The sequence below is a fragment of the Vitis vinifera genome, chromosome 5 (assembly GCF_030704535.1).
Source record: "Vitis vinifera cultivar Pinot Noir 40024 chromosome 5, ASM3070453v1".
Taxonomy (NCBI): domain Eukaryota; kingdom Viridiplantae; phylum Streptophyta; class Magnoliopsida; order Vitales; family Vitaceae; genus Vitis; species Vitis vinifera.
The window spans coordinates 26,840,227-26,852,585 of record NC_081809.1 but is presented as its reverse complement, the minus strand read 5'-3'; the positions used below and the strand labels follow the sequence as shown (position 1 = coordinate 26,852,585).

Here is a 12,359-nt window from a genome sequence, read left to right as displayed (position 1 = left end):
AAGTTTGAACCAAAAATTTATTTTTGTCAAGTTCTTGAGTGGTATTTCGTAAATGAATATCAATTGTATTGATAAAAATCAACACCATATGGTAAATAAATATAAGGGTAAAGAAAGCAATCCTACATTGCAAGACACCTCAAAATTTGAATCAAACAGATAATTTGATATTCTTCCTTTATTTTCCCCTTTTAGTTTTTATGATCCAACTGAGCCCAGTATTCCACCTGATGATTTGTGTTCCTATCTAATTTATTCAATCTCTTAACTTTAGCATCTCCTTGTGTCCATTATAATTTATTCATCCAAATCCATCATCTTGATGCAGGTTTACAATACGATTCAAAAAAGGGTTGCCCTTAAACCCCATCCTTGCCAAAATAAGAAAAACAACTCCAAGAAGCTTAAAGATTCCTAAAACAAGCCCTGTTGCTATGAATATGCAGTACTTCGATCACTGTCTTTAATCAACAAGGAAATTTTGTAGCTTGCTGCTTCTGCTTTGTCAACCAGAAAACTGCAGCATTTATTCATGCAACATAGTGATTTGTGTGGTTGTGTGTTTTATCTACAGATGATTATTTATGGTGAAGAAATGAGTCTTTATTTTCTTTTTTTCTTTCTGTGAGATTACTTTCATTTTCTCCTGAGGTGGTTAATGTCATCTCATGGACATGAATGCAAAGGAAGGCTGTAATTGATATGCCGAGAAGTCTATAACCAGGGGATTTTATTCAGTAGCTAATTGATAAGGCATCTTGTTTCAAGATATAAGCCTCTTCAATCTGTTGCTTCTTAATACTGTTACTAGGTAAATTTGCTCAGTGTACATTTGAGACCTATTTGTACACATGAATCAAACTTTTCTTTACTCTTTGTGAATACGTATTGATGGAAACAACTATTTACTGAAAGAATTAGTTATATAACTAGGGCTGCAACTTGGATGGGTTGAGGAGGTTGGACAGATTCGAAGGTTAATCGATGTCAAACCCGCCAACCAGTAAAATCAGTCCAACCTTATCTACCTCACATTTAGTCTACCAGTATTGCTGTCGAGTTTCCTTTCACTCATTTGTTATCAAGTAATGTTTTCTACTTCCACATCAGAGGATGGTGGAGAATGCAGGGGCTTTGTAGTTGGGTGATTTTTAAGATGGTGAGGGTGATATCAAGCAGCCCATTTCATATTACTTCAAAGTCTTATGTAGGATATAGTGTCAATTTAAAAGGAAGTCGGAAATCTCACATTTTTTTGTTTTATGGGAAAACAAGAAAAAAGGAAAAAAAATGAATGGATTGACAGTGCCTAACAGATATTAGGGTTTGTAAAGCCAACACTACATTGAAAATCCTAAATATGATAAAGAAACAAACACTTCACTGCATTAAAATAATAGGTAGAAAGAAGGATGAGACATTCTTATGACAAGTAGAAACACCTCTACCTAAGTCTGATAAAAATGAAAATGTATGGTGTATACTAGTCCAGAATAGGGCAATGCTCATTCTAATTCATGGAGGTAAAAACTCCATCAAAAGAAAATGTGTTGCTTCACACTTTCCTAACACATCTACCACATGATTTCCTAAGCGAGGAACCTGACAAAAGGAACATCCAAACTCTCAAGAAATATCAATATTCTCACTCCACCCCTCAAACTTCCATGATCCTCTTTCTTTCTTAGTTGCACATGATATTATAATAGCAGAATTTCCTTCTACTAGAAGATTGAAGAGGCTCAAAGCTTTTACTTGCCACAATTCCTCCAAAAAGGCTAGGATCTCTACTTCAAGGGCTAAACTTTAACCTGCAAATTTAGAAAGTGCTCTAACCAATTTACCAAAGTGGTTCTTGAGTAACTTTCCAATCCCTAATTACCCTAAGTTACCAGACCATCCATAAAACTTTAGCTTAATAAAACCCATTGGGTGTAGCAACCATTCAAGAAGTCTCTTTAATTAATCTTGTGGTTCTGCACTGTAATATGGAGTTTGTTCTTTTCTTTGAAAACTGAATAGGTCTGATATACCTAAAATTGCAAAAATGTTATTCAAAATTCAAATAAAATTAAATACTTTTGACTTTCTATATTCAGATGAATACCTGAAAATAAGATTTTGACTTCAAAAACAAGCAGTACAAAAGCGCTTGAAATTTATTAACACTTCAAATAAGAAAACAAGCAAGGCCTAATTTCCAATCAAGTAAAATGAGGCTCAAAAGTGCTTGTAAAAGCTTCACCATAGGAAATGGAAAGAGAAGAAGTAAAATAAGCCCCAACTACGTCTATAGACTTCCACCTATCCTCAAAATCCTTGCATTCCTTCCCCACCAAATAGCTCAAATCAAAGTGAGACTGCCAATGCACCAAAGAGTACTACCTTGAAGAAGTCCCTTAAAACCCTTAAAGGATATGATCAACGATGCCAAAGACCATGAGAGAGTGTAAAAATGCATGATAACCAAATTCCTCACTCTCACTACACATGACACATTATTCTCAATGTAACGACCTGCACCCAACTGTGTAAATATTGTCCGTTTTGGACCCAAAGGGCCTTCACGGCTTTAAAACGCGTCTACTTGGTTAAGAAGAGCCTCTACATATATAGCGTCAGGAACATTCTCTCTTATCCGATGTGGGACGTCACAAACACTCCCCCATGTAGACACAACGTCCTCATTGTGTCTCATGAGATTGCCCCTATCCGATGTGGGACATCACAAACACTCCCCCATGCAGACACAACGTCCTCATTGTGTCCCATGAGATTGCGGGACCAAACAGACAAACACCCCTTACGAGGCCAAGCAAACCCCCACACCGGGGTTGGGGATCAGCTCTGATACCATTTGTAACGACCTACACCCAACTGTGTAGATATTGTCCGCTTTGGACCCAAAGGGCCTTGTGGACCCCGCATTTCGATCTATCTCAAATGCGTTTCCCACTCGATGGCGAGCTCGATTTTTATTTCAAAAAATTGATTTTTATTGATTAGGAAAAATGACTTGGAGTCGCCACTTATTTTTGTTTTATTTTTAAAGGGTAAACAAAATAAGAAAGAAAAACCCTAAGTGTGACTCCTTATTTTGGAAAAGGCGGTCTGTGAAAAGCCGAATCGGGTTCGGGGGTCAGGTTACTTATCGGGAAGGTATGGTAAAGACCGTAGCACCCCTTTAAGTCCCTAAAGTCGGGTCTCTACTAATAAAATGAAGTAATCGTGGCAATCAATAAGAACATCAATAAATACTCAAATCGAATCATGCACATATGAGAAACAGAATATGTATAGAAAATAACCAGAATATGAGTGGATGCGTACCTGGGTAGCAAACGGCAACACACTATCATGGAACAGGGTTAGTGAATTAACACAGAATGATCATATGCGTATCAAGGAACAAAGTAAATCAATCATGCATGGAAAATAAATCAATCAATCAATTAAACGATTATACAGTCACATATGTAGGGTCCCACCAAAGCCCTGTTTTATTTTGCATGAATTAATTTTGTGAATTCCATTATTCGAAATTACAAATTTTAATTCTTGCTTATTTTTAAAACATTTTAAAAGATCATGAAGGATTTGAAAATTGCTTACCGAATAGAAGGTGGAAGCAAATTTTATTAAAATTGGTATTTTGAAGCCTAAAAAGGAAACTAAGGATGAAGATTTGAAAAGTTAAAATTATTTGAAAATCTAGAGATTGGAAAACTATTTGAAAACTGGGATTTGAAATATTATTTTAAAAAAACAAAGATGAAACAAAGGCAGAAAGACATGTGACCTAAAAGTGGCCATGCAAACCATGTTGAGTGGGGTCCCCTTCTCATCATTGTATAAAAGCATCCTTGCTTAGAGTAGAAAAACCCATTTAAGCTTGTCTTGGCTCCTGCCCTCCAGTTCGAATCCACGCTGAATTCCCTCAGAATCAGCACGTGGTTTCAAAGGTTCTCCACATAACTTTGAATTGCCAACAAAAGCACTGCTACCCATCATTCTGAAAATAAGCTGCCTGCGAATTTGATATGGATGCAGTGTAGGAGACACGGGTGCATTTTCCATCCCCTAAGGCTTCCTGGGACCAGTGCAACCTGTGCCTTATCAAGCAGATATTTGCATGGAGATTCCGAGTCCTTGATCATACCATAACCTTCTGATATGAACGACAGTAAGTACAAATTGCAACCTCAACGCTGTTCCCATGAGGATCTGCTGCTGTTAGAAAGATAAAACTGCCTCTGGTGTGTCTACACCTGCACACAGTCAAACCCATGTGGCGTCCATAGCAGAGCAATGGAGGGATTGATTTCAACAGCAGGGTGATACCACATGTCTGGATAATAATCTTGGTGGGGTAGACAAATAGGCTCGATTCCGACAGCACATGCGCATCGAAGTAGCGGTTTCTCACCGGCATCACCATAGTACATTGCATAGCCTGTAGCACCGGCTCAAACGACTCAAAATCCAGGTGCCGGGGACTCATTCCGACCACAGGATCATCACCGGAGAAGTGGAGCTCCAGGCGCTTCATCACTGCGAGGCTGTCGTTTGATGTGGCTGTTTGTGTTCATTTCCACCTTGCTCGTGATCTTTGAATCACTTATGACACAGTTGTTCTCATTTTGGCAAGCACAAGCACAAGATGGACAAGGAGTGATGATATCGTTGCAGAAATACGAGAAGGAACACAACATCTTGGTTTAGCAGAGGCCACCAGTGTGAGTAGGTGCATCAGTAAGTTTTTCGCCGGCCATCAGAGGAGAGGGAAAGTGAAAGAGTTTCAATGGTTGTTTGGTGTTCCAGTGATGGCGGAGGCGTTTCGCCGCCGCCGGCGTCGTTCAAGGACATCTTTGCTCGCTCTATTTCCTTCTCAATACCAAACACTGACAGAGACACCTTTATTTGGAGAAATCTTGAGGATCCAGTAATACAATGACACGCGCGAGTCAATTACAGCTTGAGTGCAACAAACTTTCCATCTTAAGAAAACCCCTCCTCACAATTACTTTCTCTTTTTATGCTGTCATTACATCTTATGTTGTTTTCCCTCAAACTCTCCCATTTTAATAGCCGAGGACTGAGAACCAATCTCCTGTGATACCCTTCCCCTTCAGACGAAAATGGAAGATCTGATGCAAGATACGTATGGATACCAAGAATAGGGCATGAACAGCAAAAACAGAGCAAGGATAAAAGGAAGCAAAATCAACCCATCCAAGCCTCATTTCATGTATTTATCAATGGGCTCAGATGCGGGGGGTGGTCAAGATGATTTTCAAATGGATTTCATAGAAAACGTAAGATCGTAGAGACCAGCAAACTCACAGAGAGAAGAACAAACCAACTTTCAAAAAATGGGTTAGAAGCAAAACACAAAGTGAGTATAAGCAAACTTCGCCATCAACATGAAACATATTATATCCAAAAAGCATAAATCAAATGACCTGAATATAGAAACAAACCTATGGAAATCATACCTGTGGAAGTCTTTCTCTAGCAAAGATCAGCAGGACTCCAAGTTTTGCTCTAGAAAATGTCTCTCTCTCGACAGCCTCCCCTCCGTAGCAGCCTAAAGACCCTGGTTCTCTCCCCAGCTCTGAATATCTAGCTTGCTCCCCAAGAATCGTCTCTCCAAACTCTCCCCAAAACTTACCTCTCTGCAACTCTCCTCACCCAACTCTGAAAACCCCCCTCCTCAAAAAAACTCTCTATCTCAAATATCTCTAACGGCCGAGCCTCTGTCCCCACTACCCTGCAGCTGCCAGCCTCCACTCTCTCTGCCCAGACGACACCCCCTTCCTGCAGCTGGCAACCTTCCCATAACAGAAAATACGCTCCCTGATTCCAGAATGTTCTTCACTTTCCAGGTGTCTTCCTCTGATTGGTCCATCAATTCCACTATTTTGATCCCATATTGACTAATCCGGGAGTGACACGTGGCCATGCAAGATGGTGACACTTGTCAAGCATCAGCTACAAGAATGACTCCCAAAATGGGGGTCTACAGGCCTTCACGGCTTTAAAACGCGTCTACTTGGTTAAGAGGAGCCTTTACATATATAGCGCCAGGAACATTCTCCCCTATCCGATGTGGGACATCACACTCAACTAAAAGCTTCATAAGTCCTTCTTACTTGGATCAAATCACTGTCATTAACCATCTTATTTGTCAAAATCCATGCAAAGCCATTGTTATTGGTGAGGCTTTGTATGGAAGGAATAAAAGGAACCAAGTTGCTGAAAGAAGAAACTAACTGACAGCAACATTGAGGATAAGGCCAAACACTCATATCAAGAAAAATAGGTGACAGATAGACATGAAACTAAAATAGATACAAGTCCTTAAGAACCATTAGCCTAAGTGTGACACTTAGGTGGTGTTTGTTTTTTTACTTAATTCTAAATAGAACCTTAATGCTTAATAGTGTTAAATATTAAGTTGTTTGTTTTTATAGTATTTTATTTTCATTAAGTATTAAAAAGTAAAAAAAATCAATATGTTATTTTTTCTATTTAGAAAAAGTTACATATTTTGGCTTTTTCTATTTAGTAAAAAGTTTATAATAAGTCATGAAAAAGTAGAAAAATAAACAACCTAAATTCTAAAAGTAAATTGTTTTAAGCAAAAAGTCAAAAAAACAAACACCACCTTAGACTTTAGAAAGAAGAGGAAGAAGAAGAAGAAGAAAAAACTGAGTCATCCCAAGTCAAATGTCTCTCTTCAAGGGAAATGGACAAGACAACATTGCCAAGAGATAAAATGGGGGACAGAAACATAGAGGTTTTTGTGAAATTTAAATATTGGACACAGAATTTTCAGAGAAAGAAAACAATAAAGAAATGGGAAAGTCCCTACTCTAAAGAGGGAAAACAATGCCAAGGTAATTAGAATATAGACGAATATTACCAAACCAAGGATATTCTTAAAATCTAATTTTTTATCCATTACCAAGAATGAACAAAGTATGAGGAAGATTGACTCAAGCCCATGGGAAATAGCTTGTCATGGACTTCAATGAAGTTCCCTAATCCCAAGGTTAGCATCCCAACCATTAGTTTGCAACCTTTAATAAGCATGAAGTACGATAATGAGTTAATGACCCTCAACTCAAAGCATCCTTATCCAAACAAATAGGGGGTTGGGGTACAGAGTATCTTGTCTTGATATTGACCTTTGCTCTTCTTCTTTTGTTTTTTTAATCTTTTTTTCCTTTTCTTTTGACAAGGCATAAAATATCATGTTAAGTTTAAGCTAGAACCATTTATTAGTCACAGTAACCGGACATGCCAAAGATGTATCCAGAACTAGGCAGTTGGAAAAAATTAAAATAGGCAAAGATATGAAACACATATATTACTTATCAACATGAACCAAAATAATAATAAAAGAACGTAGGAATAAACCCTAAATTAATGATGGTTAAAGTGATTGATTATAACCGTCTTATGAAATATTGAGTGAGAAGTAGGAAAAAAAGTCTGAAGAGAACTGTCCCATAAGAACATCATCACAAGTTGAAAACTATTAGCAAGCACCACTAACCACCTTCACTATTGCTCCAGAATGTCAAACTTTTTAAAGTATATAGGATGGACAGTCCTATTTTAGAAAAAAATTTCATGTGCAACAACAGACACATGCATAGTCACTGTTATGGGCACTACACCTGTTTCAGAGTTTATGTTGTTTTTAGCAAATTCAAGTCATAGGTAATCATATATATGCTGCCAACTAAACACACAATTCTATCGATCAACAACACAACAATATTCCATATTAATTCTACATAAACAAAAAATAATCTCTAAAAGGCATACGATCATTCAAAAGCTGAGAAGCTTCACTGCTACAACAACCATCTAAGGCTATTAATCCAGGACGAGCATTCTCATTCAGAATATTGTTGCTGCCTGAATCCCCTTGATCTATGTTGGGCACATTTCTGGGAGAAAAAACTTGATTCTTGTCTCGTCATTCGCATAAAAGTTGTTTATTCAATCAAAACGATCTGCAAAATTCAATCCACCTAATTCAGAAAATTTATTTCACATATGTCCATTTAATGCTTCATAACAAATGTAGCATTAAATGTCCTTTCTTAACCATCCACCCTCTACTTGAGAAGAGACAAACAAATATGTACAAATTATTCTGTAATGGGCGACAGCTAACAGTTTGGTGTACAGATTTAACATTTTGTCCACTCTTGATGGATAAATCATAAATCAGGTTTACTTTTGCTAGGATACTCATTTTCAAGACATGAACAGATGGTATTGTATATGGAATCACCACCAAACAAACGTGAATGTATAAGGATCACAAAAAATGGCAAGAATCAAATTTGGAGTGTTTTATAAAAATGAGAATGTTTGACAATTATTTTTAAAAACAAAAACCTTGTCTATTGGAAATGGAGTATTAATTCATCACCTTATTATCTGATTTTTCCTTTTACCATGTTGTTTTAGGTTTGAGTGTGCAGTAGAATTTAGGAGTCATTTTTTTTATGTCCATAATTCTAAGGAATGAGAGACGTTAAATATACAATCGGGTTATGCTCAGAAGATGAGTATTTCATTTCTTTTCAACAATTGAGGTACATGTATAAGGTGGAGAACTTATTGCAGCCAATTATTTTGTTACAAATTAGTTATACTTGTTCACATTTGGTACATAAGAAATTATAAAATGTGGTAGGCACAGAGTTATTTGAAAATAGGGTGTAGTAGGATTTCAATTGATGAGTTTGTTTTTACCCTAGTAATACCTCTTTTCCATGCTGATGTGATACTCAAATGTTTGTGTCAAACAACCAACATATTCAATTTGCATGGGATGTCCAAGGACCCTGACATTTTTTATTTTTAATGTCAATTTTATAGATTATCTTCATTTGTCATTTGTGAGTTTAAGTTTGATGCTATAAATCTTATAAGGGGGTTGGTATTTTTTTTTTAGCAGTTCTCAGCAGAAAACTATCAAAAATGCTATGGCGCTTGTCAGCCTGTCAATGAAGAAGGTGTGATGGTTATAGCAGGTGTGACACATTAAACTTTTTTCTGATAAATTTCGTTTCAAGATTTTTAGATGGGAGTTATTTCCAAATTTTGTTGAAATATGATGGCTTTAAGCCATTTTGAATTAGCATTCCATATGAAATACAGTTGAAACAGCATCTTTAGAAAAATATCTAAACCTATGCTTTTGGGTTACTCAAGGTGACAATGGGAGTTTGGGGTTCTGGGATTGGAAGAGTGGTCACAATTTCTAGCAAGCCCAAACAATTGTATGACCCGGTATGTATCTAATGTGCTTAGTTATTGTTGTTTGTAGAAATGAGAGAATTATCAAATATTGATCTATACTTTCGTTTCAGGCTCACTGGATAGTGAAGCTGACATCTATGCTATGTCCTATGACATAACTGGTTCGAGGTTGGTTACTTGTGAAGCAAACAAGATTATTAAAATGTGGAAAGAAGATGAAAATGCCACCCCAAAAACCCATCTCCTAAATTTCAAGCCACCTAAAGATGTTAGGTGGTTCTAGTACTCATGCTTCTATTCTTTTGGTTGGTGTTGTCTTTAGAAAACATAATTGAGTTTACACTACAAGAAATAAGATTTTAGGTGACGGTCACCAATCATCACCAAATCTTATATATCCATGACCAAAACATATTGTCACGGTCTTATGAAACCATGACCGAGTGTCACAATACGAGGCATAGCTAAAGGTATTGGTCACAGTTTCCTAAGTGATCGTGACTATATGATTTATTTTTTTATGATGGCCATATGAAAACTGTGACCAAAAGTTTGGAATACTTTGTTGTTTTTAGTTGATTTAGTCACGGTCAATTAATAAACTGTGACTATATGTTTAAACTATAGTCATGGTCAAGTAATAAACCGTGACTAAATGTCAACTTATGGATTAATGTAAACTTATGGTCACGGTCAATTCCTTAGTCATGACTAAATGTATGTCTATAGTCACGGTCAATTCCATAACCGTGACTAAATGTACATTATGGTCACGGTCAATCCCATAACCGTCACTAAATGTATCTTATGGTCACGGTCATTTTATTAATCGTGACTAAATGTAGGTCTATGGTCACGGTTAATTACGTGACCGTGACTAATTGTTAGGCGTATTATGACAAAATTTACACTTATGGTCACGACTATTAATGACCGTGACTAAAATTAATCATAGGATGTCCTCCCTATCTCTAAATTTTGGTGACGTTTCATTATTGATCGTGACTAAAAGTTGACTTATAGTCACAATTTTTTAATGGTTGTGACTAATTTTTTTATATTTAGACATTAGTCTTTTATAAATTTAGATTTTCCAAACCTGATTAAACTCATTTTAGACCTGTATATGCAATTAAGCAATTAAAACAATTTCAATATAGTACAATATATTACAATCAATTATCCCAAGCTAGTTAAAAACTTATATATCAATATAAGTCATTAAATAAAAGAAACATAATATAACAAAAAAAAACCAAACAAATAAATAACAAAAGGAATTCAAATTTAGTTTCACATTCTAACATAATATAACAAATCAACCAACCAAACATCACATAATAGTCATAGAAAACAAAAAAAAAATTAGGAGAATCTATCATATAAATAAGTAGTATAATCTTCAAAAAAGTTATGAGAATCTATCACATAAAGATATAACATAATCTTCAAATTTCTACTACTTTTGCTGAAATTGTTGCATCATTTGCATCATCTGTTCTTGAATTTGTGCTTGCATTTTTCTTTGCATTTCCATCATTTTTTCTTCAAACTCTTCTTTCACTTTTTCTCGTGTCTTCCTTTGAATTTCTATCAACCTCTCTTCAAATGTTTCTTTCACATGTGAGAGTTCATTTTTCACATTTGAGAGTTCTTCAGTTGCAGTTGTAAACTTTTGTTCTGCATCTATTAGCATCTCTTGGGCGTTTTCAAGTTGTGTTGAAAGAATAGCTCCTGATCGCCTTCTACTAGTAGAACCAAAGACTGAGGTAGGAGTAGGACCAAATCCATACCCTCGAACACGACCATGCCTCTCTAGACCCATGACTTGAGTATATATCTCATCTACAAATGTAGATGCTACAGATGTAGATGATACATATGTAGATGCTCCAGATGATGTAGAAGCAAAAGAAGATGTCCCCTTAGGTTGGGATAGTAATTACTGAAATTGATCCTGGAATTATAAAAAACAAATATAATAGTTAGAATTTTAAAATAATTTTAGTATGTGGCTATGATTGAAATAAAAGTATATAAAATTTATTTACTTCATTACCATAATCTCCTTAGAACGATCATCAACAAGCATCCCTTTTTTTTTTTTTTTTTGGTGTCAGGGCAAACATCTCAATTCTATTAAGCTCACTTCGATTATCCTTCTTTTGTGCCTATTCTTACAAGTAAAACAATTGAGTTATTTATGATGAATTATTTATGTACAAACAAATCATATTAATAATAAATTTCCAACCTGTTCATATCGAATCTAAGCATAACTTTTTGATCCCGATGTATGCTTTATCACTTGCTTTGCCCTATTTGCCTTGTTTTTTTTCTGAGATATCCTACATCAATTAAAAAATAGCAAGTCACCTATATAGGTGATAGAAACATAATAAAAGTTATATACATGAAGTATTATGTTAGATATAACTAATAAATATCATTTTATGTGAATATGAGTATCATAAGATACACTATCAAGAAAAGATCATTATCTTTACCTTGGCCTCAAGTGTACCCCAAAAGTGGATGAGCCACCTCCAATCATCATCTGATAAGTGTGGTGGTCGATGACACAATCTCTCCTCATCTGTATTATAAGGGTTATAATACTTGGCCTTCATTTTATTTATGTAGCTTCTAAACAAATTTCCACAACATTGAAGAATGTAGCTCTTACATGTTTCTTCTAGTTCATATTTTTTCTGTATTGCATTAAAATGTCATGTATAAATAAGAGGTACCATTTTTAAACAATAACATTACAATTTAGATTGAATAGTAACTAGCATATACCAATACTAAGGCCTAAATTTTTTCCTTCACATCTTCACTAACATGATTCCAATCTTGAACTTGGATGGGTACATTGTGTTGAGATTGCACCAATGTTCCCATATAGCTTGGCAATCTTTCCCATTTTCCATCATAAACAACTTACCCTCTGGTATTGAATCATGTAGTTTTTTTTCCCTAGGTTTCATACTAAGTAAATCTAAGTAACGTGTTGGGTCACGTGTCCTCTTTTTGCTAGAGGAGGAACCTATTAAGAGAAATAATGAAAT

The 12,359-nt window shown here is 35.7% G+C and overlaps 1 protein-coding gene across 1 annotated transcript; it reads right to left on the bottom strand.

The window, feature by feature from the left end:
* Positions 1-4,153: 4,153 nt before the first annotated feature.
* On the bottom strand, positions 4,154-4,549 carry LOC109122623 (S-adenosylmethionine decarboxylase proenzyme 4-like). The gene has a single exon (XM_019219900.1). It carries the CDS (start codon positions 4,547-4,549, stop codon positions 4,154-4,156), a length of 396 nt encoding a protein of 131 aa, XP_019075445.1.
* Between the last annotated feature and the right edge of the window lie 7,810 nt (positions 4,550-12,359).